The sequence below is a fragment of the Centroberyx affinis genome, unplaced genomic scaffold, assembly GCF_046629955.1.
Source record: "Centroberyx affinis isolate AG114_WGS23_722 - 3 ecotype Tasmania unplaced genomic scaffold, CSIRO-AGI_Caff_v1 ptg001769l_1, whole genome shotgun sequence".
Classification (NCBI taxonomy): domain Eukaryota; kingdom Metazoa; phylum Chordata; class Actinopteri; order Beryciformes; family Berycidae; genus Centroberyx; species Centroberyx affinis.
The window spans coordinates 127,981-152,904 of record NW_027280164.1 but is presented as its reverse complement, the minus strand read 5'-3'; the positions used below and the strand labels follow the sequence as shown (position 1 = coordinate 152,904).

The 24,924-nt window shown below is 43.5% G+C and overlaps 1 protein-coding gene across 1 annotated transcript in view; it reads right to left on the bottom strand.

Annotated features, from left to right (window-relative positions):
* cps1 (carbamoyl-phosphate synthase 1, mitochondrial) overlaps positions 1 to 24,924 on the bottom strand; it is a 59,477-nt gene that overhangs the window by 6,429 nt on the left and 28,124 nt on the right. The window contains exons 26-34 of the mRNA XM_071529138.1: positions 22,730 to 22,924; positions 18,812 to 18,879; positions 16,597 to 16,672; positions 15,576 to 15,653; positions 10,670 to 10,777; positions 10,307 to 10,396; positions 9,779 to 9,949; positions 2,093 to 2,167; positions 1,845 to 1,943 (exon numbers count right to left, since the gene is read on the bottom strand). Coding sequence (XP_071385239.1) covers positions 1,845 to 1,943; positions 2,093 to 2,167; positions 9,779 to 9,949; positions 10,307 to 10,396; positions 10,670 to 10,777; positions 15,576 to 15,653; positions 16,597 to 16,672; positions 18,812 to 18,879; positions 22,730 to 22,924 — 960 coding nt within the window. The remainder of the gene's footprint in view (positions 1 to 1,844; positions 1,944 to 2,092; positions 2,168 to 9,778; positions 9,950 to 10,306; positions 10,397 to 10,669; positions 10,778 to 15,575; positions 15,654 to 16,596; positions 16,673 to 18,811; positions 18,880 to 22,729; positions 22,925 to 24,924) is intronic.

The window sequence follows — 24,924 nt, the reverse complement described above, 5'->3', positions numbered from 1 at the left end:
TTTTCTTTTCTTTTTCCTCTAATTGGTTTCCCCTCTTTCAGAGAACAGAACAGAACAGAACAGAGTGCCACAAGCACCAAGGCAATAAAAAAAAATGGATTTTCACAGTTAATCCAACTTTGTATTTGTGTTTTGGAAAATAAAATGAAAACCTGTTTTGTAGTTTCATTCAGTTTCCAGAGCGCTTTAATATTGTTGTTCTGGATAAACAGCACATCCATATTATGTAATTGTTGATGCTAAAAATTTCACCCATTAAAAAGCAAAATCCCATTTCAAGCAACATGCACATGCATACCAATGACATTTTTGATGATTTTTCAGGGTTTGCTTCATTATTAAATGATTATATTGCATCATTAGTTAAAAATGTTATACCACTTATGATGCAATGATTGCCAGTTAATGCTGCTACCAGTAGAATATGAATTATTTAATGAGTTTGGGGACCCCTTGAGTCCCTTACTGGTAGTGTTTTACGTCACCGTTGCACAGATCACTCACCACTGGGTAACAGATTTTAATACTTGTTTTATCACTAACTGTCAGTCTTGAACCTCCTCAGCTCGAGGTTCACTCTGGTCTTCCCCTGGGTTTTGTCACTCTCCTTATTCCCTCCTTTTGCCTTTCTTTTTTGTGTTTTACTGAAGAAGGTACAGCTGTTTGGGAGTGGCGTTTTTTGAATGGTTCCGCCATCTGCCATTTTGAGGAGCTTCATGCTGTTCATTCCAAGTGAGGCAGTCCTCTTCCTGTCTTGGTTGATGCCGCATTCACATCACATCGGAAGAAGTGGAAGAACGGGATGACATCTTGTTGCTACAACTTGGAAGCATTCACGGATTTAACTACTTCAAACGCCCACATCCAAAATCATTTTTATTTATCATTTTAAAATCAAGCATAGACAAACTGCAGCAGACGCAGTATAGTTGGTTGTATTAGTGGGAATATAACTGATAATTAAGATTTTTTATTATCTTGGATGGCCGACATTGGTGGACTGGAAGCCACAAAAATATCCCACATTCCATCTTGTAATTACGACTAGCAGGCTGATGTGAACAGTTTGTCAGATTTGTCAGCACCATCTATTTCTTTATTGCTCTGCTCGTCTTTTATATGAGACTCGCACTCTTTGTCAGCAGACAAAGTGCACAAACATACAGACACTTATACTATTTATCCCCTGCCCTGCATCTCCCACGCTGTCTCTCTTAAAGCCATAGGAGGAGAATATCATAATCGATGTTGCTGAGTGATGTGGATGTATCATGTGTTGCAGCAAGTCAGTCGTGTTGTGACGGGCGCGTGGCTTCAAACACTTGTCTTGGAGTGGACCTGTTCCCTAAAAACCACTTAATACAATCAGTGGCTTGTTCACTGCTGTTTAGGAGAAAGTTTTGCTCTTAACTTTCGATTCATCACTACCTGAGCGAGGAGATTTCCCTCCAGAGTCCATACCTACCAGCAGAAATTAATTTGCGCAAATGAAGGCAAATTCACAGCATTTCACTTCCGAGTATGAGACACTCTTCTCTGTTGCAGCCCCGAACTGTGATTTAGGCTGATGAGATGGGTGTGTTTTGACATAAAATCTTGCCTAGTGCAGTTTTAGTATGTCTGTTTTTAAAGCATCTTTTGATTCACTTATAAACATTTCATCCCCTACCTGAAAACTGTTTTGACTCTTTGCAGAGTCGGCATTTGAAAGGAATGGGGTGTACCTTTTTGTTTTTAGATGGAATAGACAAATGAAAAAGATGTGAGACATACAGTATCTATAATTCTCTTTTGTTAAAACACACACAGGAGCCCAGTGGGCTGCCAGCTGGCTGCACTCTTACCTGAATCCCAATCAGGATGCCCTTCTGTGGCAGCTTGAAGCCTGTAGAGAGCATGGCCTTCAGGAAGGCTGAATAGATGTTTGGTCCAAAACAGGCTACCTGCGAGAAAACACACACACACACACACACACGCACACACACACGCACACACACACACACACAAGCATAACTGTTCACCTAGGTCTTCTAAATTGGATGGGATGAAAAATAAAGAGAGATAGCAAAGAAAGTAAAAAGAAAAGACTTACCTCTCCGGTGGAGGCCATCTCACAGCGAAGCACGGGGTCTGCGTCCCTCAGCCGCGGCCATGAAAACATGGGGGCCTGGTGGAAAGGAGAGGGGAGGGAAGGGTTTGTTTCTACATACAGTGTCGCTGATGGGCGGCTGCTCAAACTACACCTCCCTTGTAAAATGTCACTTTTTAGCTATGACCAGTCACTCTCGTCTGTCAGTTCGTAGGCTTGGTCTGTCAGTCCCAAAAAATTCAAAAAACCCCACTTGACATGTAGACGGAAACACAATAAAGTTTCTCAGGCAGCCACACGGGTGCTTGAGCTCGCTTGGTGGAGCAACAGACTTTAATGTTGGCGTCGCGGGTTCTAATCCTGGGGCTGGCAAATTAGGCATTTGAATGTGGTGTCACAGAGCCAAATAGGCCACAGCTTAGCACAAATTACATGCTTGTTTCCTCTCTATTTTGCCATTTCTTACATTGGTCTAAAGACATATATGTATATCATTCCTGCATCCTGCATTCTCATCATGATTTTCTACCAAAAAGGTGTATCATTGGCTATGGCTGTGGTTTGATCACAAATACCTGTTGCCTGACCATAAAGACCTGTTGTTTGTCCACCATGGCGGCCTCGTGGCGGTCTAATGAAATAGTAGGAAGCAGTCGGCGATCAATAGAGGACCTGAATCATTTCCCATGTGGGTGCTATGGGTCGTGCCTTATGCGTTCCAAAAGTGAGTAATTTCCACCTCGAGAGGGATTTAATGACAACGCTGCCACCTAGGGGCACAACGAAGCGTGCAATCCCTTTAAATCCTGACAGGTGTGCCGAGCCTGCGGCAGTTACACATGCTTGCTGGAATATGGAAAAATAAATAGCAAATTATGTCTGTTTAATGATGGATAAAGGCTCATAGAAACCTAGAATTAGAGGAGGTTTTTTTTTCAGATATTATTCATTAATTCACTGCATGCAAACTACCTTTCTCATTTCCATTAGAAAACTTTTATTGCGACTACCAGAGACAGAGAAATAGATAGTGTATGGAACTGAGAGTGATGCTACGACTAGACAGACTAAGACAGAGAAACTGAACATGTAGCTACTTGCACTGCGGGCCTCCAATCCCTTCATCAGCCTGTTTGACATGCTGAGGAGGAGAAAGAGGAGGAGAGAAGGGAGAATGTTGCCCGAGCGAGAGAACAACAGCAGGGCAAACCACAAGAGGAGGAGAGGAGAGGAGAGCAGGAGAGGAGAGGAGAGGAGAGGAGTGGAAGGCAGGAGAGGAGAGGAGAGGAGGGGAGAGGAGAGGAAATGAGAGGAAATAAGAAAACAAATGAAAGGAAAGGAGATGAGGAGAAGATAGGAGAGGCAAGGAAGGCAGGAGAGGTGCGGAGAGTAGAGGAGAAGAAATAAGAAAACAAATGAAAGGAGAGGAGATGAGGAGAAGAGAGAGGCAGGAGAGGAGAGGAGAGGAGAGGAAATAAGAAAACAAATGAAAGGAGAGGAGATGAGGAGAAGATAGGAGAGGCAAGGAAGGCAGGAGAGGAGATTAGAGGAGAGGAGAGGAAAAGAGAATGAATGAATGAAGAGGAGATAAGGAGAGGACAGGAGAGGTAAAAAAAAAAAGGCAGGAGAGGAGATTACAGGAGAGGAAAGGAGAGGAGAGGAAAAGAGAATGAATGAATGAAGAGGAGATGAGGAGAGGACAGGAGAGGAGAGGCAAACAAGGCAGGAGAGGAGAGGAGAGGAGAGGAGAGGAGAGGAAAAGAAAACAAATGAAAGGAGAGAAGATGAGAGGACAAGAGAGGCAGGAGAGGAGAGGACAACAAATGAAATGAAAGGAGAGGAGTGGAGAGATGACAAAGAATGAAAGGAGTGGAGAGGAGAACAGATGAAATGAAAGGAGAAGACAAACAAATTCAATGGAAGGGGAGAACGAATGAAATGAAAGGAGAGAAAAGGAGAGGAACAAACGGAATTAAAGGTGAGGAGGGGAGAGGAGAGTGTGAATGAAAGGAGAGGAGAAGAAGGAGAGGACAGGAGCTTCTCTTTATTGTATTAGAGACATATTAAGAGTGGTGGGGCCCGCTGCCCCAGTGTGGGAAGCCATTCTTATTTCTCCAATTAGAAGCAGACAACCCCCATTACCTTGAGGAAGGAGGGAGGTGGTGGTTCGGAGTTGTGTGGCACAGTGTGGCTGGCACACGCACACACACACACACACACACACACACAGGCGAGGGCCACTGGGGGGGATTCATCCTTGAAGCGGGCTATCTAATCAGCTCTGAATGTAATGTTAGCATGCTAATGTAAGGGGGGACGAGGAGAACTGAATACAGAGAGGAAGCTGGCATCGCTTATCATGGCTTTGTTCAAAGAGAGACACACACAGAGAGAAACGACGCAGAGATAAAATAGCAGAGTTTAACCGAGAAAGAAAGGGAAATACGGAGGGAGAGGGAGGTGCGCACACAGAGGGGGGTGGGTGGGGGTGGGGGAGGGACAGATAGGAGAGAGAGTAAAACAGATAAACATGCAATAGAAGAGAAGAGAAACAAATGTGAATCTAATGAGTGGTGGAGAAAGAGAAATTGCAAAATACAGAGGATGAGAGTTGCAAAGGCTTTTTCCCTGAGGCTCTCAGTGTGCATCCAGAACAGTGGATTTATACGCACGCACGCACGCACATGCACACACACACACACACACACACACACACACACACACACACACACACACCCTCCCCTGTTTCCCCCACATCAATTTTAGCACAAGGTTTGGACTGCCGTCTTCTCTCAATCATTAAGACGATGAGGGAGGGATGGAAGTGGAAGGAGAATCGCTAACAAGGGGCGTAGGGTGGGGCGTGTGTGTGTGTGTGTGTGTGTGTGTGTGTGTGTGTGTGTGTGTGTGTGTGTGTGGGGGGGGGGGGGGGGGGGGGCATTAATAACACTCACTGGAGATTTGAATGCTCTGGGACTGAGTAGCCATATTGATACAGCTGAAGCCGTCGTGAACTGTATCCTGAAAACATGTTTCTCAGTGGTCTCAATTGTAATGTTTTGTCCTGCAAGTCTCTTGGATGGACTGTCTGTGGTTGTCACGGCAACCAGGTCTCTATAACCAGAGCCCCCCCCCACCACCACCGACGAACGCACACACCACTTCCCCATCTCCCCATCCCACCTCGACCGCCCACTCCCGAGAGACGGTGGAATTGCGAAGCTCCACAACATGAACAATGTTATCTTGGGGCACCAGCTGAGCTCCACTGGAAAAGGAAATAAATAAAGTAAGATATCTCCACATAACACTTTTCCCCACTGGGGGCCTTGTCGGAGGCGGAAGGTGCACCTGTATACATGTCTCTATATAGCCGGCTCTGGTGAATGGAGATGTAACAGCTACAGTTTGACCAGTATGGGTTTCTGAAGGCCTATAGCTGCTTCCAGCTGATATTTTGATATTCTAAAAATTGACTAGGATTCAGTGTGTCTTCCTTGGCAGGGTGGAAAAGCCTCTAAAATGATGTATTAGGCCACTGAAATCAATACAGATTACATTATTTTAGGTGGTTTAGCAGCTCCTTAAAGGTGCAATAATTTTGATATTTATTGGCCCATAGCACAAAATGACCAATGACCATTGACATACTTTATGGCTAGTTCCGAGCTAAGTAAATGAGGGGAAGGGTCTGTGTGTGTGTGTGTGTGTGGGTATGACTTAAGTCAGACTTTCAGGGACACACACCAGACTTAAGACCAGTTGATTGGGGACGGCTTGTGCAATTGGGGACAAAAGCCGTGTCTGAGGGTTCTGAGGGTTAGGTTAAGGTTAGGGTTAGACAGGGTAGACATTGCTTGTCTTAAGCCAGAGGCATGAAAAGTAGTTACTTTTACGTGTGTGTGTTATCATAGCCAAATTGATGTTACCATGGCAACAACAACTTTATAGCAGGAGCTAGGTTTATCATGGTCGGATTTCGCTAAACAACTATACACTGGCAACAAATAATGTGACTGTTGCTGTTATTCTGATATAATATATTATACAAAGGCTATAAACTAACACAAATTATGTGACATCTCCACATGAGCATTTCATTCCTTTCATTTAATTTTCAACTTCTGCCATGATTTTCCTGTGCAATACCCTGGTTATAACTTTCCTACAACAGCACCGTGGGACTGTACAGCATCTGTACTTAAAGGCCAATATTGACCAGATATATCCCCAAACCCTTATATACACATCAGTCTAACCCTAGTAACCACAACAGGTGGGAGTTATTTTCCTCCAGCCAATGTGCGCACTGGGGCCCACGGACATAGACTACCCCCCACTCCTCCTCAGACGCCGTCTCCATCCTCCTCCTCCTCTTCTTCCTCTCAGGGTCATAAATACAGCTACGTTATTGCGCCGCGAGTTTGTATGCAGAGACAGAAATTACACAATGGGGACTTGTTAGGAGAAAGAAAACACTGTGGCCTCAAACGAGGGAGTGTCGAAGGAGAGGGGAAAGAGAGAGAGAGACAGAAAGAGTGATAGAGAGAAAGGGAGATAGAGAACGAGACAGATAAATGAAGCCGGTCTCTCTGGATGGCGCTGAGATGTGTGTTAGCGGTGAGGATGCTGGCTGAGAGAGAGAGACAGAGAGAGAGAGAGAGAGAGAGAGAGAGAAAGAGAGAGAGGGAGAGAGAGAGAGGGAATACAGCACATTTGGATGGCACACACTACAGGCTACTGAGGCTGCCTAATGGTTTCAATGCATCTCAATGTGTTTACAGCGGGGGCCTGCCATTGTGGCGGCAACATATGTTAAACACGCACATCGTTTAGCTGCCTGCTTATTGGAGAAATGGCAAAGAGAGAGCGAACGGGATCAAGTGAAAGAGGAGAGAGAGAGAGAGAGAGAGAGAGAAACTCACTGGAAGGTAACAAATACAAACAAGGAATTGGCTCTCTTGGCACCCAGTGATTTTGGATCAGCCTGAACAATTCTTGCCTAAACCAAGAAACCAAAGAACAAAGGCTCCAATCTACGGAAGAATAATGCATTCACTTAAAGGAAAAATTGCCCTGTTTTTCTGAATTAACGAGATAATTATCAGAATTCTGAGAAAAGTTTTCATGGGAAAAAAAATTATTCTGCTCTGTTTTTCTGAATTCTGAAGCTCTCATTCCTACTTGAGAGCTCGATTTCATGGAAGCAAACATGTCCTGCCTGTTTAGTTTAATCCAGTTTTATTTTGCTTTTGGTTTGAAACATTGGGAGATACTCGTGTCTTTAAGTAATATAGATCGTATTGTTATTAGTTTGTCGACTTTGCGCAGGCACCTCAGGACTTTGCGGAAAGCCCATTCAAAATAACTAAACATTAAACCATTTGAAAGAAAAATAAAAGTAGCAAAATGTAAGTTTGAGAAAGTAACTAATAACTGATACATAAATTGAAAAATGAACACGCTACTACAAGTTACTCATTATCACAAAAAAGTTATCTGATTACAGTGTTGGGGGTAACGTGTTACCCCCAACACTGCTCCTGACACACTGAACCAGGATCCTTCTCTCGCCTCCTCTCTGCAATACTGCTTACAGTAACTGTGTAGGCTGCTTCACATGTATGACACTGTGTGTCCTTGTTAACTTAAAAACCCCATCCCTTTGATACTACATACTATGATGTATGGTATGAATTCATACAGATTTATATCAGCCAGAAAAGGTGGTTAAACTCTATTCCCCAAATAAAAGGTTGGTAAACTGAATCTACATGGTTTTAGCCTCCACTACATCCCTGGCGCCATGTGATGTCTTCAACAGATAAAACCTGGTGCTGCTCTACTGAAAATGACTTGAAGACTGACTCTTATTTCCATTTTTTTTTTGTTTTGTGAGAAAACATGTCCTTATTCCTGTGAAATCACCCTGGGTGCTGATACTGAGTCTACAAAGGCAGTCTCCTAGGACTTCTGATGGTGCAGACAGGGTCTTTTGATGATGACACAGTCTTGACCGTTTAGTTTCTATTTCTGAAAGAGACCTTAAGATTTACGAATCAAGACATAACCGTCAAAGATCATAGGAATATCGTGTGGCTAGTTTTAATGGCTTTCCTGCCCTCACTATCAATGACAGGGAAATACAGAACAGACAGATTTGAAGGAAGACCAACTGCATGGCTGAAATGAAAAACACGGCCTGGTTTCAAACCAGCAAACAGTGCAGGGAATAGACTTTGTCCAGCTGAAAAACTTTAGCTGGAGAATCATCATGGATTGTAGCAGGGGTGCCAGCAAGCCCCCTATTAGTCTGGGGGAGTCGAGTCTGTATCATTGACTTTGAGTAAACTCAGGAAGTCTTTTCAGCCCGGCGCCTGGAGTATTCAGCGCTCTGATTAATATTCCTCACCACCGTGCAGACTAGAAATTGAAAACTTCGGGTGGCGGGGAAGAGTGGAGGATTATACCTGCGCGATTGGTTCCCAACCACAGCCATTGTTACGGCAGCTCTGTTGTAATTAGAGGGAGAAATGACTTTGGAGGAAAACAGCTTTGGAACAGCTGGCGACACATATACTCTCTCATACCCAATCTTGCAGGTAAGCCTGCCAACCGCTATGCGAACGCACCTACTATTCCCCCCATCACGCTTCGCTGGGGGGGATGGAGTAGTAATTGCCGCCTTTGTTATGTGATCCAATAGAGCCTTCACTTGCCGTACCTGCAGTACCTATTAATAAGTCATACATGTAGGGCTCTGTACATAGAGACTCTAATTTCCCCGCCATACACAATATGAAAAGCTGCAAAACGCTCAATGGAGACACAGATATTAGGACTTGTGTGGAGAATACAAGTGGCTATTAACTTTAAATTGCTGTTGTCGTGTGAAAAGCTTGTGAGTCTTGTGAGGCTAATTTTGGCGATTTCCATGTTTTCACTTCAATCGAAGAATTACATCGTCTTCTATGGGTTGAGAAAAGTCTATGACCTCTCCGGCTAATACAATCCTTTCAAAACTCATCGGATAATGTCAGAAATGCATCAAGCTAAGAACAGGGCTGTATTTATCAGTTCTTGAAAAGTTGACATTTTGGAGATACAAGGTTTTCACAAAATATTGCCTCACTCCCACTATAGCCTGTAACTAGGCAGAACTGGATTGAACTTTTTTTTTTTTTAGACGTGCCTTGTACCTTTCCTTAGTCTGTTGCTGGGTAAAAGAGAATGAAACTTAGCTTAATCGATTCAGAAATTGGCTTGCAGAGACAGTTCTTCATAACTTCTCCACTACTTACAAAACCACTGGATCTTCTATCTTCTAGTTTTTAGTATAAGACATGACAGATGTGAACCTGACAGTCGTTTGTCAAATCTGTCACGATTAATCTTTCTTTGAGGTTGATGACTGGATCTATGCTGGCTACAACTGATATGGAATTGACTTGGTACAACACCAGCTGAAAGGATATTCCATTGCAAAAACAGGCTGGGTACTCCATTGCATGGCATGTACCAGAAATTACTTGGCTTATATTACTTGCTATGTACTCTACCTCTTCATTCAGTCATTCTCTGTACTCTACTACAAAGCAGAACTGACATAAAAAGTAACCATTCAAATAAAATGAAAAGCGATGAAGAAAGCCATAATCAGTCAGATCCCAGTCTGGTTCCCTCCCTCACCTTGATGCCCACGTAGTCGACAGGGATGATGGGGTTCTCCAGGGAGGGCAGGCTGGCCTCGTCCAGCGGCTCTCCCACCATCACCTTGGTGGCCACGTTGATGAAGTCCACCCCGATGGTCTTGGACACGAAGGGGAAGGAGCGCGACGCCCGCAGATTGCACTCTATCACCTAAGAGGGTGAAAAACACAAACACTATCTAACTACAAGGAGATGCGCGAGGCAAAAATACACCCACACTAAAACACATCTAAAAACACCACCATGATTTAATAATGTACACTCTAGATGCAGATACAGACATTTACAGGACAAATACACAAACATGCACACACAGAGTCAAACATACAGATCCTGATGTAGCTGGACAACCGAATTCGAAGGCAATATTGATCATGAAATCCACCCGGCTTTGCAATTCATTCTGAACATGCGGTTATTTAAATTCAAAAGTAAACAGCGTTTGCCGCGACCGGCTGTGAAAATGTCGATCCGTCCCTTAGTCATGCACTGGGAAATATGACTCACCATGACATCGTTGCCTTTAACCAGAAATTGAGTGTTAAAGGGCCCTGAAATCTCGAACGCTTGTGCAATTTTCCGAGTGGCGGTTTTGACCTGAGAGTCATGACAAGAAAACACACACACACGCACAATATGAGGCCACCTGCCAATAGTTTGACACCGTAATATCTCTACATATGCATATGATGGAGAGTAATTGATTGCATACATCATGGTTAAAATATGCATAACATCAGCGGGAGTGCTTGTTCCCCACAGAATATGAATTGGCTGATTGTTTTTCAACTTTCTGCCCCATTTGATATAAGTTGAGTCGCTATATGAAGTTTGAGGGTGACTGGATGGGGTGTGCAGTGCTGAGCAGACCTTCTCTAGCGCCCCCTGGCTGATGGTCTGGGTTGGCAGCATTAGGGTGGCGTCTCCTGAATGCACCCCGGCGTCCTCCACATGCTCCGTTATGGCATGGACCAGCACCTGGGACAGCCAAACATTCATTATGTCACACTTCCAGAGTATTTGCATGAAAATGGTAAAAAAAAAAAAAAAAAGGGAAAAAGGTTGCACTGAGAGACAGAAATCACGACTCAAGGCTGGATAAACTTTAAATTGGAGAATTTTATGCACTTGGCCTATTCTGGGTGAATTTATCAGCAAGGAAGTTGTTCTCCTGGGACGAAACAGTGTGTGTGGATTGTCACAGTGACACCAGATAAACTCCCTACTGTTTTGTTTCACCAAGCTACCGTGTGTGTGTGTGTGTGTGTCTTTAAATGAGCTGCGTGTCATTAGCTCATTTAAACTGCTGCTAACTGCAGCATTCATTAGCACGCTTCTGATATAGCTTGTAATTAATACGTATTATATTTCATTCTTTCACTCCCCCCCTCTCTCTCTCTCTCTCTCTTTCTCTCACACACACACACGCACACTGCTTGGCCAGGAATAATGAGACCTGTTTGGCATTCAGTGAATGCACAGTTTGTTAATGTGATATTGAAGTTAAAGGAGGGGCAGTGTTCAGGGAAAGTGAAACGAGGGAAAGTCTACCATACGACCAGACTGTCCACGTTCATGTTGACATCCTTGAAATGACTCCCGCAGCCATCAAACGGGAGAAAAAAACAGAAGAGGGGTTCAGTACAAGTACCGACGCCGGCTCCTGTGGCTCCCTCGCCTGGAGCAACTTATCAGTGTTAACAAGTAAACAGCTGGGTAAGCTGTCAGAGGTTAGAGGTTACCGCTACCAGCTGAAGTGACTGTTAAAGTAAAATCCACCCGGATGCTCTGATACTGTTATATATCATCAATCTGTGATGTTCAATGCATTCCAGTTGTTATTTTGTGACGAAGTGTTGTAATTTACCTTTTTGTTGTACCTACTTTCCCTCAATCTGCCTTCTACTTCTTAAACTTACACCATTTCCCTGTGATCAGTGTGTACATGACTGGAGTGCAGTTAGTGATCTATTGGATATTCTGTGGATACTACTGTTTCCACTTTCAAAAACTTGTAAAGCAAACAAGTAAAATCACATTAATGAATATGCAGTGTCTTGCAAAAGTATTCAGACCCCCTTGACCCGTTTTGTAAATTTTCTTTGCTATTATGTCATTTAAAATGTATTTATTCGGGGTTTTTAGTTCCATGCAGAGCACTATTTTATTAAAGTGAAAATGAAACAAACAAAAAGTATAAAAATTAAAATACTAAATCCATTTTGTGTATTCAAGCCCTTTGCTTTGTTTGGGTTAAACTGCCACACTAGTAAAAATTTGCTGAACATTTCTCATCTGTTCCTCAGATGTCATTTTTAGATTGTATTTAGTGGTGGTGAATGTTTGTCAATGTTTTGTCTTTCTTGCTAACAAAGCTGAGACTGATCCCTTCACTAGATCTTAATGGGACTCAATGAGATTTTAGCATGTAGGCTGGATTCAGAATACTTAAGTAGGGCTGGGCGATATGGCTGAAATCAATATCATGATAATCATAAGGATTTTTCTCGATATCAATATATATCACGATATGGCTCACATATGCAAAATCAAGTTAAATAATCAAATTAATGTTCATCTCATTGAACCAAATGGTAATGTTAGGTGTGGTGTCAAACAAAACTGAAATTTTCAAATAATATTCCTACCATACCTCATTTTATCAGTTTTTAATTAAAATTTGCTTGTCATCATCAATTTAGACAGCAGAAATGTGTGTCACAATATTAAAATATCTTCATATCATCACGATATGATTCCACTGAAAGATATAGACATAAATTAGATAAGACAGATATTGAATTATCGCCCAGCCCTTTACTTAAGCACAGTTTGGGATATATGGTTCATTTATGGATGATATCAGTCTATTTCTTGAGGTTTCAAAAGAAACAGGATGAATGCTTACACAACAGATTTCTGTTATTTTCATTTTATACTTTTTGTTTATTTTATTTATTTTCACTTTGATAAAATAAAGTGCTTTGAATTGAACTCAGACTAAAAATTCAGAATAAATGCATTTTGAAATACTTCAATAGCACAACAAAATGTGCCAAAAGTCAAGGGGTCTGAATACTTTTGCAAGGCACTGCATCTGTGATTACTGGAAGAGGAAGGACAATTTACAAACACTTCTTTCAATTTGAATGTGTTCATCCTGTAGAAAAAAATCCGGGCATGAAAATGAAAACAGATGACACAAATATTGGAGCTTCAGGAATAGATGACACACACACACACAGGGCTATTTTCTTGGGCATTGGGTGAACCAAGAATGTGGCATGGTGAATATTTCATCAACACCAACTCTGCCTTGTGATGTCGGCCTGGCCTCGCAGACTGTAGCGTGTGTGTGTGGAGTGTGTTGTCAGCTGATGCTAGGCCTACTACTGTTTAGCATGTGAAAGGATCGACTTTCTCTGACATTGCAGTTATCCAATATGGAGGGCCACTAGCCCCGGGCTCCCCAAGGGTCACTGGGCTCCTGACAGCCTGTCTAGACACGCACACACGCACACACACACACTGTTCCAGGTGTCTTAGCTGTGACACCATGACAGAAATAATGACAACCATTTTAAGGTTAACAAACCAAGCTTTCCACGCCTTTAGTGGCCAACTTCTGTTCTTAAAATGAAAATCCCACCTCAGATACTCTGACATTGTTATATATCATCAATCTGTGATGTTCAGTGTATTCCAAGAGTTATTGTAATTCACTTTTTTGCTGTACCCACTTTCCCTCAACCTGCCTCGTCTACTTCTACTTCAGTTAGTGATTTCCTACATTTCCCAGAAGGCCTTTCGAGAACCCCCATAAAAGGGCCAAGAAGTTGTTGCTTTCAATCAAAGGTGGGCATAATGGCCATATAAATATAGTGAACACTGGGGTGTGTCTATGATCGTGGCCGTGCCCCTTACTGAAAACACAACCCTGAAATATCTGGAATCGACGTGACATGACATCACATTTGGCCAGCTATCTACAGGAATAAGAAAATACACCGCAAACAACAAAATTAGCCCAGAATTACAAGCAACATCTCCAATAGCTGGTTTTTAACAGTGTTTAAGTGTTTTAGGGTGGATTTTTCCTTTGAATGAAACACTGTGAAAGAAGCCAACAAGGTTAAACAATATGGTAAGGAAGTAATAGGTGACCATTCATTCAAACAAAAAAGCAAAACAATACAAAGACAAGCAAAAAACAGGAAAAGAAAAATTAAACTTTTCCTGTGGCGCATGTCAGTCAGATATGAAAACAGTTGGTTGAAGAAGAATCATTTCAATGTGTCCTCGATTGATCAAATCTAAAAAGAAAAATTCATTCAGTCTCCCCGTTTTTCCCTCAGCTTGGGTTTAATGTATTCCATTCTCTCCATCAGATCTATCAGGACTGTAATGACTTTTCACTAAAGATGAAACAGATTACTGCCACTTTATTTATCTGCGGAGCTGAATATCTGTCCCACCTCTCCATTTACACAGAAAAATAATGGAAGACTGAATAATGCCGGGCTACAGTGGAGATGAGTGATTTTGATACTGTTATGAATGAAAATAGGATGAAAATAGGATGTAAATAAAATAAAATGGAAGAGATAACGCTATTTTCCAGGCTGTTCTACTGTGCAACATTAGGCTAGATTATGTAGAAGATGTATACACACAAGCCATCAGCTATACTAAATACTGACTAGACCCCAACAACTGTAACTCCTGATCAGCACCCAGGACAGCAGGTGGAAAACCTAATGAGGTTTCAAATCACGAAAAGCCTCATCTCTAAATCTAGCAAACCTCCCTTGTATACCACTATGAAAGGTCAACTAGATAATGCAATACACATAGTGATACAATTCAAGCTTGCTCACACACACTGCCTCCTGCTTAGTATGACAATCACTAAACAAATGACCACCAGGAAGGAGCACATATCATAATTCCTACAGGCGTACAGGCCACAGACTCCACTAGGCTATGAAACATTACAGTACCTGTTCATTCATACAGCCATTTACATTGTTATCATTTCGTGAGCTTAGAATTATAAGGTTCTATCTGCCTTCAGGATAGTTCTGAGATATTGAGCTTCAAAGTTTTCAGCATCCATTGAGTTAAATGGAGATGGGTCCTTTTGTTTTAGAAATTACAGACTCAAAAATCATTATTTTCAAAAAATAACACCACACAAATGTCAACAGGCACACAGAATAGGTTCATGAGACTAACTCAGTTTTGACAAGAAGGTGAGATAGAACCTTATAATACCAAGGTCACGATTTGTCATACTTGACATGGCAGCCTAATACGTCAGTTATTTGGCACTGATAAGACCATGTGATCATCATATTGCACGTTCATGTCCTAAAACAACAGAAAATACGCTCATTAGCGGGCTCAACGCTCAATTCTGAAAAGCTAGTACATTTTAGGGAGTTTAGCTGTTTCTTCTTCCTGCTCTCTTTTTTGGCTTCTTCTCATCCATTTTGCACTTGCCAGGCAGAATTACTGTTCATGAAATTAAATCACATTGGTAGGGAAACAAGGAAGTACACAAATGTGATTGGCTGTTGATGGCCCATGACTGCCAAAACTTGAGCCATAGCCAACTTTTCTTGGCCATCAAGCTTGTTGACTGTCCACACACAGGCTGAGTTTCCCTTGTCGCTCATCCCTATAGCAATTGAATGGACTTCTGGTGACTTGTAAGAAGTCATCTGCGTAACAATAAGCTGCTCTAACCGGACAGGACATGAAGATAATACCTCACCTTGCCAGACTTAGCCACAGCATCCACCTCCACCTCCCTGGCACCGCGGATGAACTTGGTGATAACCACTGGATGCTCCTGGAGGGGAGACAGCAGGACAGTGTAGCAGAGACGGTGCAAGATTCACCAGCAAAAAAAACCCTTTTCATCCTCACTTATATTTGTGTTCCGTTAACTTCTCTCACTCAGCCACAGCTGGTCATTGTCATCTGAACTCAGGACCAAATTGTAGCTGAGAGCTGCGGTTATTAATCCTGCACTCTATGTTACGGCTCACAATTTACTGATATGTGTTAGAGATGTTTGGCGTGTAAACAACTGTTGTTTAGGGTTACATTTAGGCAGCTAAAACTTTGGTTAAGGTTAGGCAGCTAAATGTCAATGTAAATGTCAAGGAACTGAACCTACATGAACTAGACTGTTTCCTTGTGTGTGTGTGTGTGTGTGTGTGTGTGTCAAAATAAGTCCAACAAGTTTTCCAAGACTTGTATTATTAAAGCCTGTATTATTGCAGACTTTGTGAATATTTCATTATTACTATATACTAACCTGATGAGCATCATGAGTCAAGAGAAATGAAAGCTTTGGAGCTCTGAAGGTGTGATGTGTGCATGTAGTGTGTGTGTGTGTGTGTGTTGCTACCCCCAGGTAGGGGCCCATGGAGAGGCCAGGTGCCCTAGATCCACCCGGGGGTGCAGTGAAGCAGAGATGGGCAAGTAATACTAGCCAGCAGCCATGCCAGCTGGTAGCATTACCTAATTGGCAGAGCGAGAATGCAAGTCAATAAGAGAGAGAGAGAGAGAGAGTGTGTGTGTGTGTGTGTGTGTGTGTGGGTGATCACTAACCCTAACAGGCTAAATCAAAAAGACTCAAGATGAATAAGAGCAATTACAAATACAAAGCCTGAGTGAGACTTTTGGAGGGAATTCTGTGGTAATCTTTCTCTGTCTCATGCAGGTGTGCACACACACACGCACACACACACACACACACACACACACACAGGACACACTGATCTCACCTGAGACACCTGAGTGGCCTCCTCCAAGAAACGCTTCATCTCCTCCTCTCCATACGCAACGTTCATTGCAGAGCCACTGGAGAAAAAGAAAAAAAGAAAAAAGAAAGAAAGAAAGAAAAAGAAAGAGAAACAGAGAGAAAGAAAGAAAAAGAAAGAGAGAAAGAAAGAAAGAAAAAGAAAGAAAGAAAGAAGAGGAAGAAAGAAAGAAAGAAAGAAAGAAAGAAAAGGCCATGAGAGAGGAAAAGAGAAAGTAAGCAAACAAAAAAAAAAATTCAAATATGAAAGTTGATCGCTCAAAACACTCATTATCTCTCCGTTGCATCACTATTATCATCAGGAAACAAGGTCTGGAAACAGCCGAGAGAGACAGAGAGAGAGAGAGAGAGAGAAAGAGAGAGAGAGAGAGAAAGGGAAAAGGAGAGCTATTTAGGTCGCAAAGCACTCCAGGCTCTTCAGAACGAGTTCAGAGCTTAGTCATTAAAAAAACAACAGATTTAGGCAAAATCTTTGGTGGTTGTTGTTGTTGTTGTTGTTTTTGATTATGGACTGCTAGCTGGGCCATCCACCTGTTCGAATGATAGAGAGGAGGGGAGACAGACAGACAGAAAGAGGACAAAGGAAGGCCATAGGCTCGGGTCAGAGCTTCCTTCCGCGGCTCGCTGTTGCTCAAAGGCACACATATGGCCGACCAGCAACCCTCACACCAACCCTCCACATGAGGACCAGTGACTGGAGAATCATATGCATTTACATTCATGCATATTCATGACTCTGTTGCCATCTAGTGTTTGCGTCCCCCGTTCTCTGAATTATCAGATAAATAAAGTATTCAGTACAAGCACACTTTTCTTCCCGAATGATGCCATATGATTATTACTCCGGTTAGAAAGATTTTTTTTATCAACCGGTCGGCCAGTCAGTGTCGTCCGCTATTAATATGATACTAATGTGTTTTTTTAATAATATAGTTATTGTAGAATTGATCAATATTCCACTGGTTGCCTGGAAGCCTTTAACCTGAGCTGACTCTAATGTGACATTTTGATCAGATTCTACACAAGTATGCATGAATGTGTAATTATTAGTAGTAGTAGTAGTCTTGAGTTTTAGTGTCCCATGGTCTAAATGATGTTGAGTAATTGTGTAATAATAATGACATACATTTGGCATGAAAATGATGAAATTTAAAGATCATACATATCAGCACTAAATATCGGCTATCGGCAATCCATCCGCCGTCCAATCCTTCTATCAATCCAACCCAAAATCTTTACACAAATACCTGCAACACTAATTTAATACAACGTATACATCCTGCTCCGGTTATAACTATGTGCAAAGTTTTTTGGCTTCATTTAGTTAAGAGAAGCCAAATGGCTTTCCAGTTCAACTGCAGTATCAGCTAACTGTACTGAGGAACACCGGTAGAGGGAGGCAGAAAGCCCCTGCTGTCAGTTTAGTGTGTGTTTGTGTGTATTTTACTGGTGCAAAAAATTGTTGTGTGAAACTGACAGAGAAGTGTGTGTGTGTGTGTGTGTGTGTATGAATGTGTGTGTGTGTGTGTGTGTGTAAATGTGTGAGTTTGTGTATGTGTGCAGAGGCTGAGAAGAACACTCAAAAACCATTACCTAGTATGTCAGAGGGAAGAGCGAAAAAGCTTTGGGGACAGAAAAAGATCAGAGAGAGTTCACCCTACCCTCAGGCCATGGAGTCAGTACAAGACAGAGAGAGGAGAGGAGAGGAGAGGAGAGGAGAGGAGAGGAGAGGAGAGGCTCCTCTTCAACGTCGATAAACAGTATCACAGCATCTCAAGTTGACAGAGAAGATGAGTAACTTCCCCAGAGAAAGGACACTAAAGGCCATTACAGATGGAAGAACAAGACGCTGAAATGATTTGGGAAAAAAGTTAGATAATTAATGGTATGATCGCTGCTGTTTCTAGCTCGGAAAGAGTAGAAGGGAAAATCAATCGATAAGACAATGGTTTATTAAGATACAGTGTGGGTTGAGGCCCAAAAAAGTGTAGCAGTGCTTTCATGAGACTAGGTCCCAGAGCAAGAGACAAAAGTTTAAGAACCTCAAAATTGTGTGTGTGTGTGTGTGTGTGTCCTATTGTACTTAAATACATATGAGGACAAATGTCCTACAAGGATAGGACGATGAGGTTGACAATCATGTTACCCACTGTATGTTGGCTGGTGTTTGGAACTCTCACCTGAGAACGTAGGAGGGGCGGAGCAGACAGGGGTAGCCCACCTGGTTGGCGAAGGTGAAGGCATCTTCCTGGGATGGGAGAAGAAAGCACAACAGATGCTGAGGAGGGGAAGCATTAGTGGGTCATTTGCCATTTCTAGTCTAAATTATTGCCATTCTCAAGGGCAAGAATCAAGCAGGGATGGACTACAGAGCTATCTTTCCAGTGTGGTTTAGAATGAAAAAGTAATGAAAGCTCCATCACCCTTAGTCTTCAGTCTACTACGTTTGTATTTCGATCTTCATGTAATTCTCCATACAATATATATCATAGAGAATTTATTTAACGTTGGGAAAATGTTTGCTGAGGGCCAACTGAGAGAGAATACAAAGAATCAACGTCCAATCGGGCGTTGTTCCTGGGTGTGTGTTTTTCGTCATCAAGCAATTGTGCCTCAGGTAACCAAGCGCTCACGCAGTAAGGCCCCTTTTCCCCCATTCCCAACTCAAACACACACACACACACACTCCTGAACAAAGGCTTCAAAGATGACAGGATGGACTCCTCTATCTTCCCAGAACAGAACTGCTAATGAAAAGAGTAAAGAGGAGAGTAAAAGAGCTCCAACAGTCAGAAACGCAGCTTCAGTTCATCTCCCTCTGGATTTTCTCTTTGATTCAAGTCATGAGGGATGAGAGAAGAAAGAGTCGGGGAAGAGGAGTGTAGCGGCAAGGGGCGAGCCATCTATCCTCCTCCTCGTCACCTCATCATCATCATCATCATCATCTTCCTCTCTCCTCCATCTCTCTGAGGCTCTCCCCTTTTTTGTCTCCATCATTACGCGCCGCTCACTGGCGAGGTGGAGTACCATTAAGAAACGCCGAGCGGCTTCCCGGAGACTCCGGCGCCGTCTCCCCACGGCCCTGCTGGAGCGATTCCAGCCCATTAAAAAACAAACTGTGTCTCCTGGATAGACGGGGAAATAGAATAGTGTAGGTAGACTCTGGAGAGACAGAGGAGGAGTCTGTCTCTGTCCTCTGCGCACTGTTCGCTCTATGCTAGCTAACCCCCCCACCCCCACCCCACATACACACACACACACACTTCTCCTGTGGCAACTGCGAACAAGGGCAATGCTAATGGAAAAGACACGTTTCAGCACTCCAGATATTCCGTTGGGTCGGGGTGGGACGGGGTGTGGGTCGGTTGCCTACTGGCGCTTCGTTCTAATGTAGCCGGGAGTGAGGCTGTGGGGCTGTGAGGCTGTGGGGCTGTGGGGCTGTGGGGCTGTGGGGCTGTGAGGCTGTGGGGCTGTGAGGCTGTGAGGCTGTGAGGCTGTGAGGGTGTGAGGCTGTGAGGCTGTGAGGCTGTGAGGGTGTGAGGCTGTGAGGCTGTGAGGCTGTGAGGCTGTGGGGCTGTGAGGCTGTGAGGCTGTGAGGCTGTGGGGCTGAGGGGCTGTGAGGCTGTGGGGCTGTGAGGCTGTGAGGCTGTGGGGCTGTGAGGCTGTGAGGCTGTGAGGCTGTGAGGCTGTGAGGCTGTGAGGCTGTGAGGCTGTGAGGCTGTGAGGCTGTGGGGCTGTGGGGCTGTGAGGCTGTGGGGCTGTGGTTACATCATAGGTAATGTTATGAGTGTTTGGGGCAGGTGGGAACGAGTCAAAACCATGAGAGAGGCTACAACTAGCATCAGGGTATCCAAAATAACCACAGGCCGGTACTTGACCATGGGCAGTTACATTTAAAGAGTATCCCATAAAACGATAACAATAATTAGGGCCCGAGCACGACTTCGTGCGAAGCCCTATTGAAACTGAAGGAATTATTATTATTATTATTATTTTTCTTCGCTCAAATAAATCGGGCTTTTGAGGGCCTAAACGTGCTCGAAAACTCACCAAACTTTGCACACGCGTCAGAAGTGGCGAAAAATTATATATTTTATGGGTCTCGCGCATGGGTGTGGCAAAACGGCTCGATAGCGCCCCCTACAAATTTCAAAAAAATACTCACGGCCGTACGTTTGTCCTAGACGTACGAAACTTTGTAGGCACGTGTATCATGTCCAGACTTAAAAAAAAGTCCGTAGGTACCATGCGCCTAAACCCGACAGGAAGTCCGCCATTTTGAATTGAGTGCGAAATTTTGGCCGTTTGCAGGGGTCGTACTTTAACGAACTCGTCCTAGGCGAATGATCGGATCCGCGTCAAACTCGGTCAGCGTGTTTAAAAGACCTTGACGATGAAAAGTTATCAAAAGCTTGAGTTTTCGTCACAGGGCGTGGGCGTGGTGAGGCGGCGAATTTCCACGTTTCGCCACGAAACAGGAAGTGGCTTGTAACTGGCCTGTACATGGTCAAATCTGGACCAAACTTCACACGCTGCATGAGAGTCCCGGCCTGAACGCATCTACGTGCCGATATTCGGTTATAGTCATAGCGCCACCTACTGGCGAGAGGAAATGACATGTTTTATACTGGGGTGTGCTACTACTAGCAGGTTGACCAGATCCACCTCAAATGTGGTCAGAAAAGCCGTAGGACCATGATGACGCTCAGTGGTGAAGATCGGGAGCGTTCGTCGCACGGCGTTGCCATGGCGGCGCGGCGAATTTCGATGTTTCGCCGTGAAACAGGAAGCTGCGTTGACTTGAGTTTACGTCGTCCGATCTGCACCAGATTTCACATGTTGGACCAGAGTCCAGGCCTGAGGACATCTACAGGCCGATTGGGAGCAATAGTCATTGCGCCACCTACTGGCGACACCAAACAGGAAGTGGGTTGTAACGCGACTCTACGTGGTCAAATCTGGCCCAAACTTCACATGTCGGATGAGAGTCCCGGCCTGGACGCGTCTACGTGCCGATATTCGGTTATAGCCATAGCGCCGCCTACTGGCGACAGGAAGTTGTGTGAACTTGAGCGTACCTTGTCCGATCTGCACCGGATTTCACATGAGGGACAAGAGTCCAGGCCTGAGGACATCTACATGTCCCGCAGCTGCAACACGCCCCGACTTGCACACAGAGGCGAGGGCCCGCTCATCACTGCTTGCAGTTTTAATATTCTAAATATAGCTATTCTTGATATTCATATGAAATTGATATCATTTCTTTTTTCAGGCTTTGACAGCATGCTAACAAGTGACATATGAGCAGCCAATGGTGTGGTTAGAATAGAGGATTAGATCATTATGCAAGTTTGTTTGGCTGCACAGTAAAAGGCACCACATTTTGGTTGCGAAGGTTTAGTAGGCTAAGAAGGAAGATTCACAGAATGAATGTCTCTAGCAACTAAAGTTCAAGTGACAGCAAAGAAAGAGAAATCCTAATAGCCAATGGCCAATGGCCTTGGCTCAAATCAAGAAGACACCATTGATAAGAGAGGCCATTCAAATTATTATCCATATTTGGCTCCTTTAAGTCTGGCAAGAAGTAGTGAAGCTTGCAAACAGTGTGCAGACTGAAGTGGCTGGCAGCCAACATCTTGTGCCAATATTCTTCGTTGAATTAGACATTTTTCATGCCAAAAAATTTGTAGTAGAAAGTAGTACAAATTCCTCTAGAATTTTATTCTTGGCAGGGTAGAGAAGCCTCTGAAAGAGGACTCATAAGAAAGGGAAGGACACTAAAACACTTAAAATGAAATTATTCTAGGTGGGCTAGCAGCTCCTTAAGGCAGGTTGACACCTATTCAACAGTAGGGGAATCTCCGCTGGCATGAATTAGGCATTTAAATTAAATATAATTGAACAATTAAACAATTAAATGAAATGTGCAAAGAAAATACAATTTGATTGCCGGAGTCAGGGGGGAACCTCCATCATATCGGCAGTGGACGTCGTGACTGGCCAATATTTAAGAAACGTCCCATAGTGACCCAATGAGTAGGACTGAATAGGACTGTGCTCTAAATAACGTCTATCATTTCACTGATTTTTCCTCTCACCAGGGAGCTGAGGGCCCTCCACGGGGCCTGGGCCACCCCGAGGTCGTCCAGGATTCTGGAGAAGACGGAGCGCTCCTCGGCCCGGTCGATCTGCAGGGGGCTGGTACCCAGGATGGTCACCCCGCTCAGGTGCAGGGGGACGGCCAGGTTGTTGGGGATCTGGCCTCCCACCGACACTATGCTGCCAGAGCAACCCTGGAGGAGAGGAGAGGAGAGGAGAGGAGAGGAGAGGAGAGGAGAGGAGAGGAGAGGTTAAAGGAGAAGAGAACATATGAAGATAGAGGAGGAGGGTGCAGTTGGAGAAGAGATGAAAAGAGGAAGGCAGAATAGTGAGAGAGGAGAGGAGGGAGGAGAAAAGAGAGGGGAGGAAGAGAAACTCTGTCAAGACATGTTGAACTACTTGCCACCAGCCTGTCAGCCACGATTTACAGATCGAAACTTGTGGCCACTTCCAATTATTCCGGCCGCTGATCACATACTGAAAACACAATCTCATCAGTTGATCTAGGTCGTGCCATGGCATTATTTATCACGAGGGACAGTGTGTGTGTGAGTGTGTGTGTGAGCATGTTCCCTTTAATAAGAACACCACTGCCCCTCTTACTGTCTGGCTGATCCAGGGGGGATGCCGTTTCCACGACAACGCCAGGTTGTATCTCTTCATTATTCATGGGCCTGCTCTCCTGCTCCTGTCCAGAGTTTAGCTCTCTGCTCTAATGCTGTGTTTATCTCACACACACACACACACACACCTACACACACAGAGAAGGAACTGTGGCTGCGAGACAGGGGTGGATGGTAATGTTATCTCCCTGTACAAACAAACACTTAATCACACTCTGATCCCATCGCTACTTTAACTGGATTACAATTCCTTTGCAAGAGAAAGTCAATGGACATTAGCACGCAAACATACACACGCACACACACACATGCAACAACAAACACACACACACACACACACACAAGCTCAGGGAAAAGCCTTTATTCATGCCTTTGAGCACGTTTTGCAATCTTGAATGCAGCTGGGATCTACACACACACACACACACACACACACACACACACTTCAGAAGCTCTGATACTAACTAGCAAATGCTTATTTTTACCAAGTTAAGAGTTCTCAACTCTTGGAACTTCTTCACAACAATTAGCATCAGAAAAATCCCCAAAAGCTCGACTGCGCTGGAAAATGGCCACCTAAGAATATTGTGAGACGAAGACTTAATTGGAATAGCGGAACCACATGAACTACGAGAGTTACCGAGAGGTCAGCGAACGTTGCAAACTCGCAAAAAAAACACACACACGACTGTAGAAACGTAAGCTCTTAAATCTCAGACTAGCCGGTACTGTATGCATAACAAATGTCCCAATTAAGACCCATTCAGAGCCTTCGCTGTTGCTGTTTGACAGAGAGAGAGGAGTTTTGTTTGGCTACTTTTCACAGCCGAGCCAATCCTGGAAGAATAGGCGGCAAAGCTGCATGCGTTACCAGTTTCTGACTTGAGCAAATATATGAGTCAACAGAGAGGATTAGGCTGTTGCCGGCGATGCTTCATCCATGGTAGTCTGAGCAAAGAATTTGTTTTTCCCCGGGCTGGGAGACAAATGGCTCATAATCCAGCACTGTGGACTACTGGAAATCAGTCACAGCCATTCCGCTAATACTCTCACTCCTTGGAAAACTAATTTCTTTATATAAGTTATTCTTCAGCAGAATAGTCATATCAAAACAAATCAGAAAGTTGGAGTGTCAGGGTTCAACCATATCAGTGTCATCCAACTCTGATATGATGGATATGATGCAGTTTGGTTGATTACATATTTATTGTAGAATTTATCAATACTGCACTGTTTGTCTATGGGAAGCTCTTGATCTAGATTGCGTGAATATTTTTATCATTATTAGTAGTAGTAGTAGTAGCAGTAGTATCATTATTATTATTATTGTTATTATTATTATAAGTAGTAGCAGTAGTAGTAGTAGTACTAGTAGTAGTATCCTTGGTTTCAGTGGAGAGTTTTAGTGTCCCATTGTCTAAATGCTGTTTCAGATTTTTTCCAACCTGACAATTCTGGGGAAAATCATCCATGAAATTTTGGGGGGAATTTTGGCATGAAAACATAATTTAAGAAACCAAATATCAGTGCAAATATTGTCTATCGGCGGCATAAATCAAAATATGTCAACA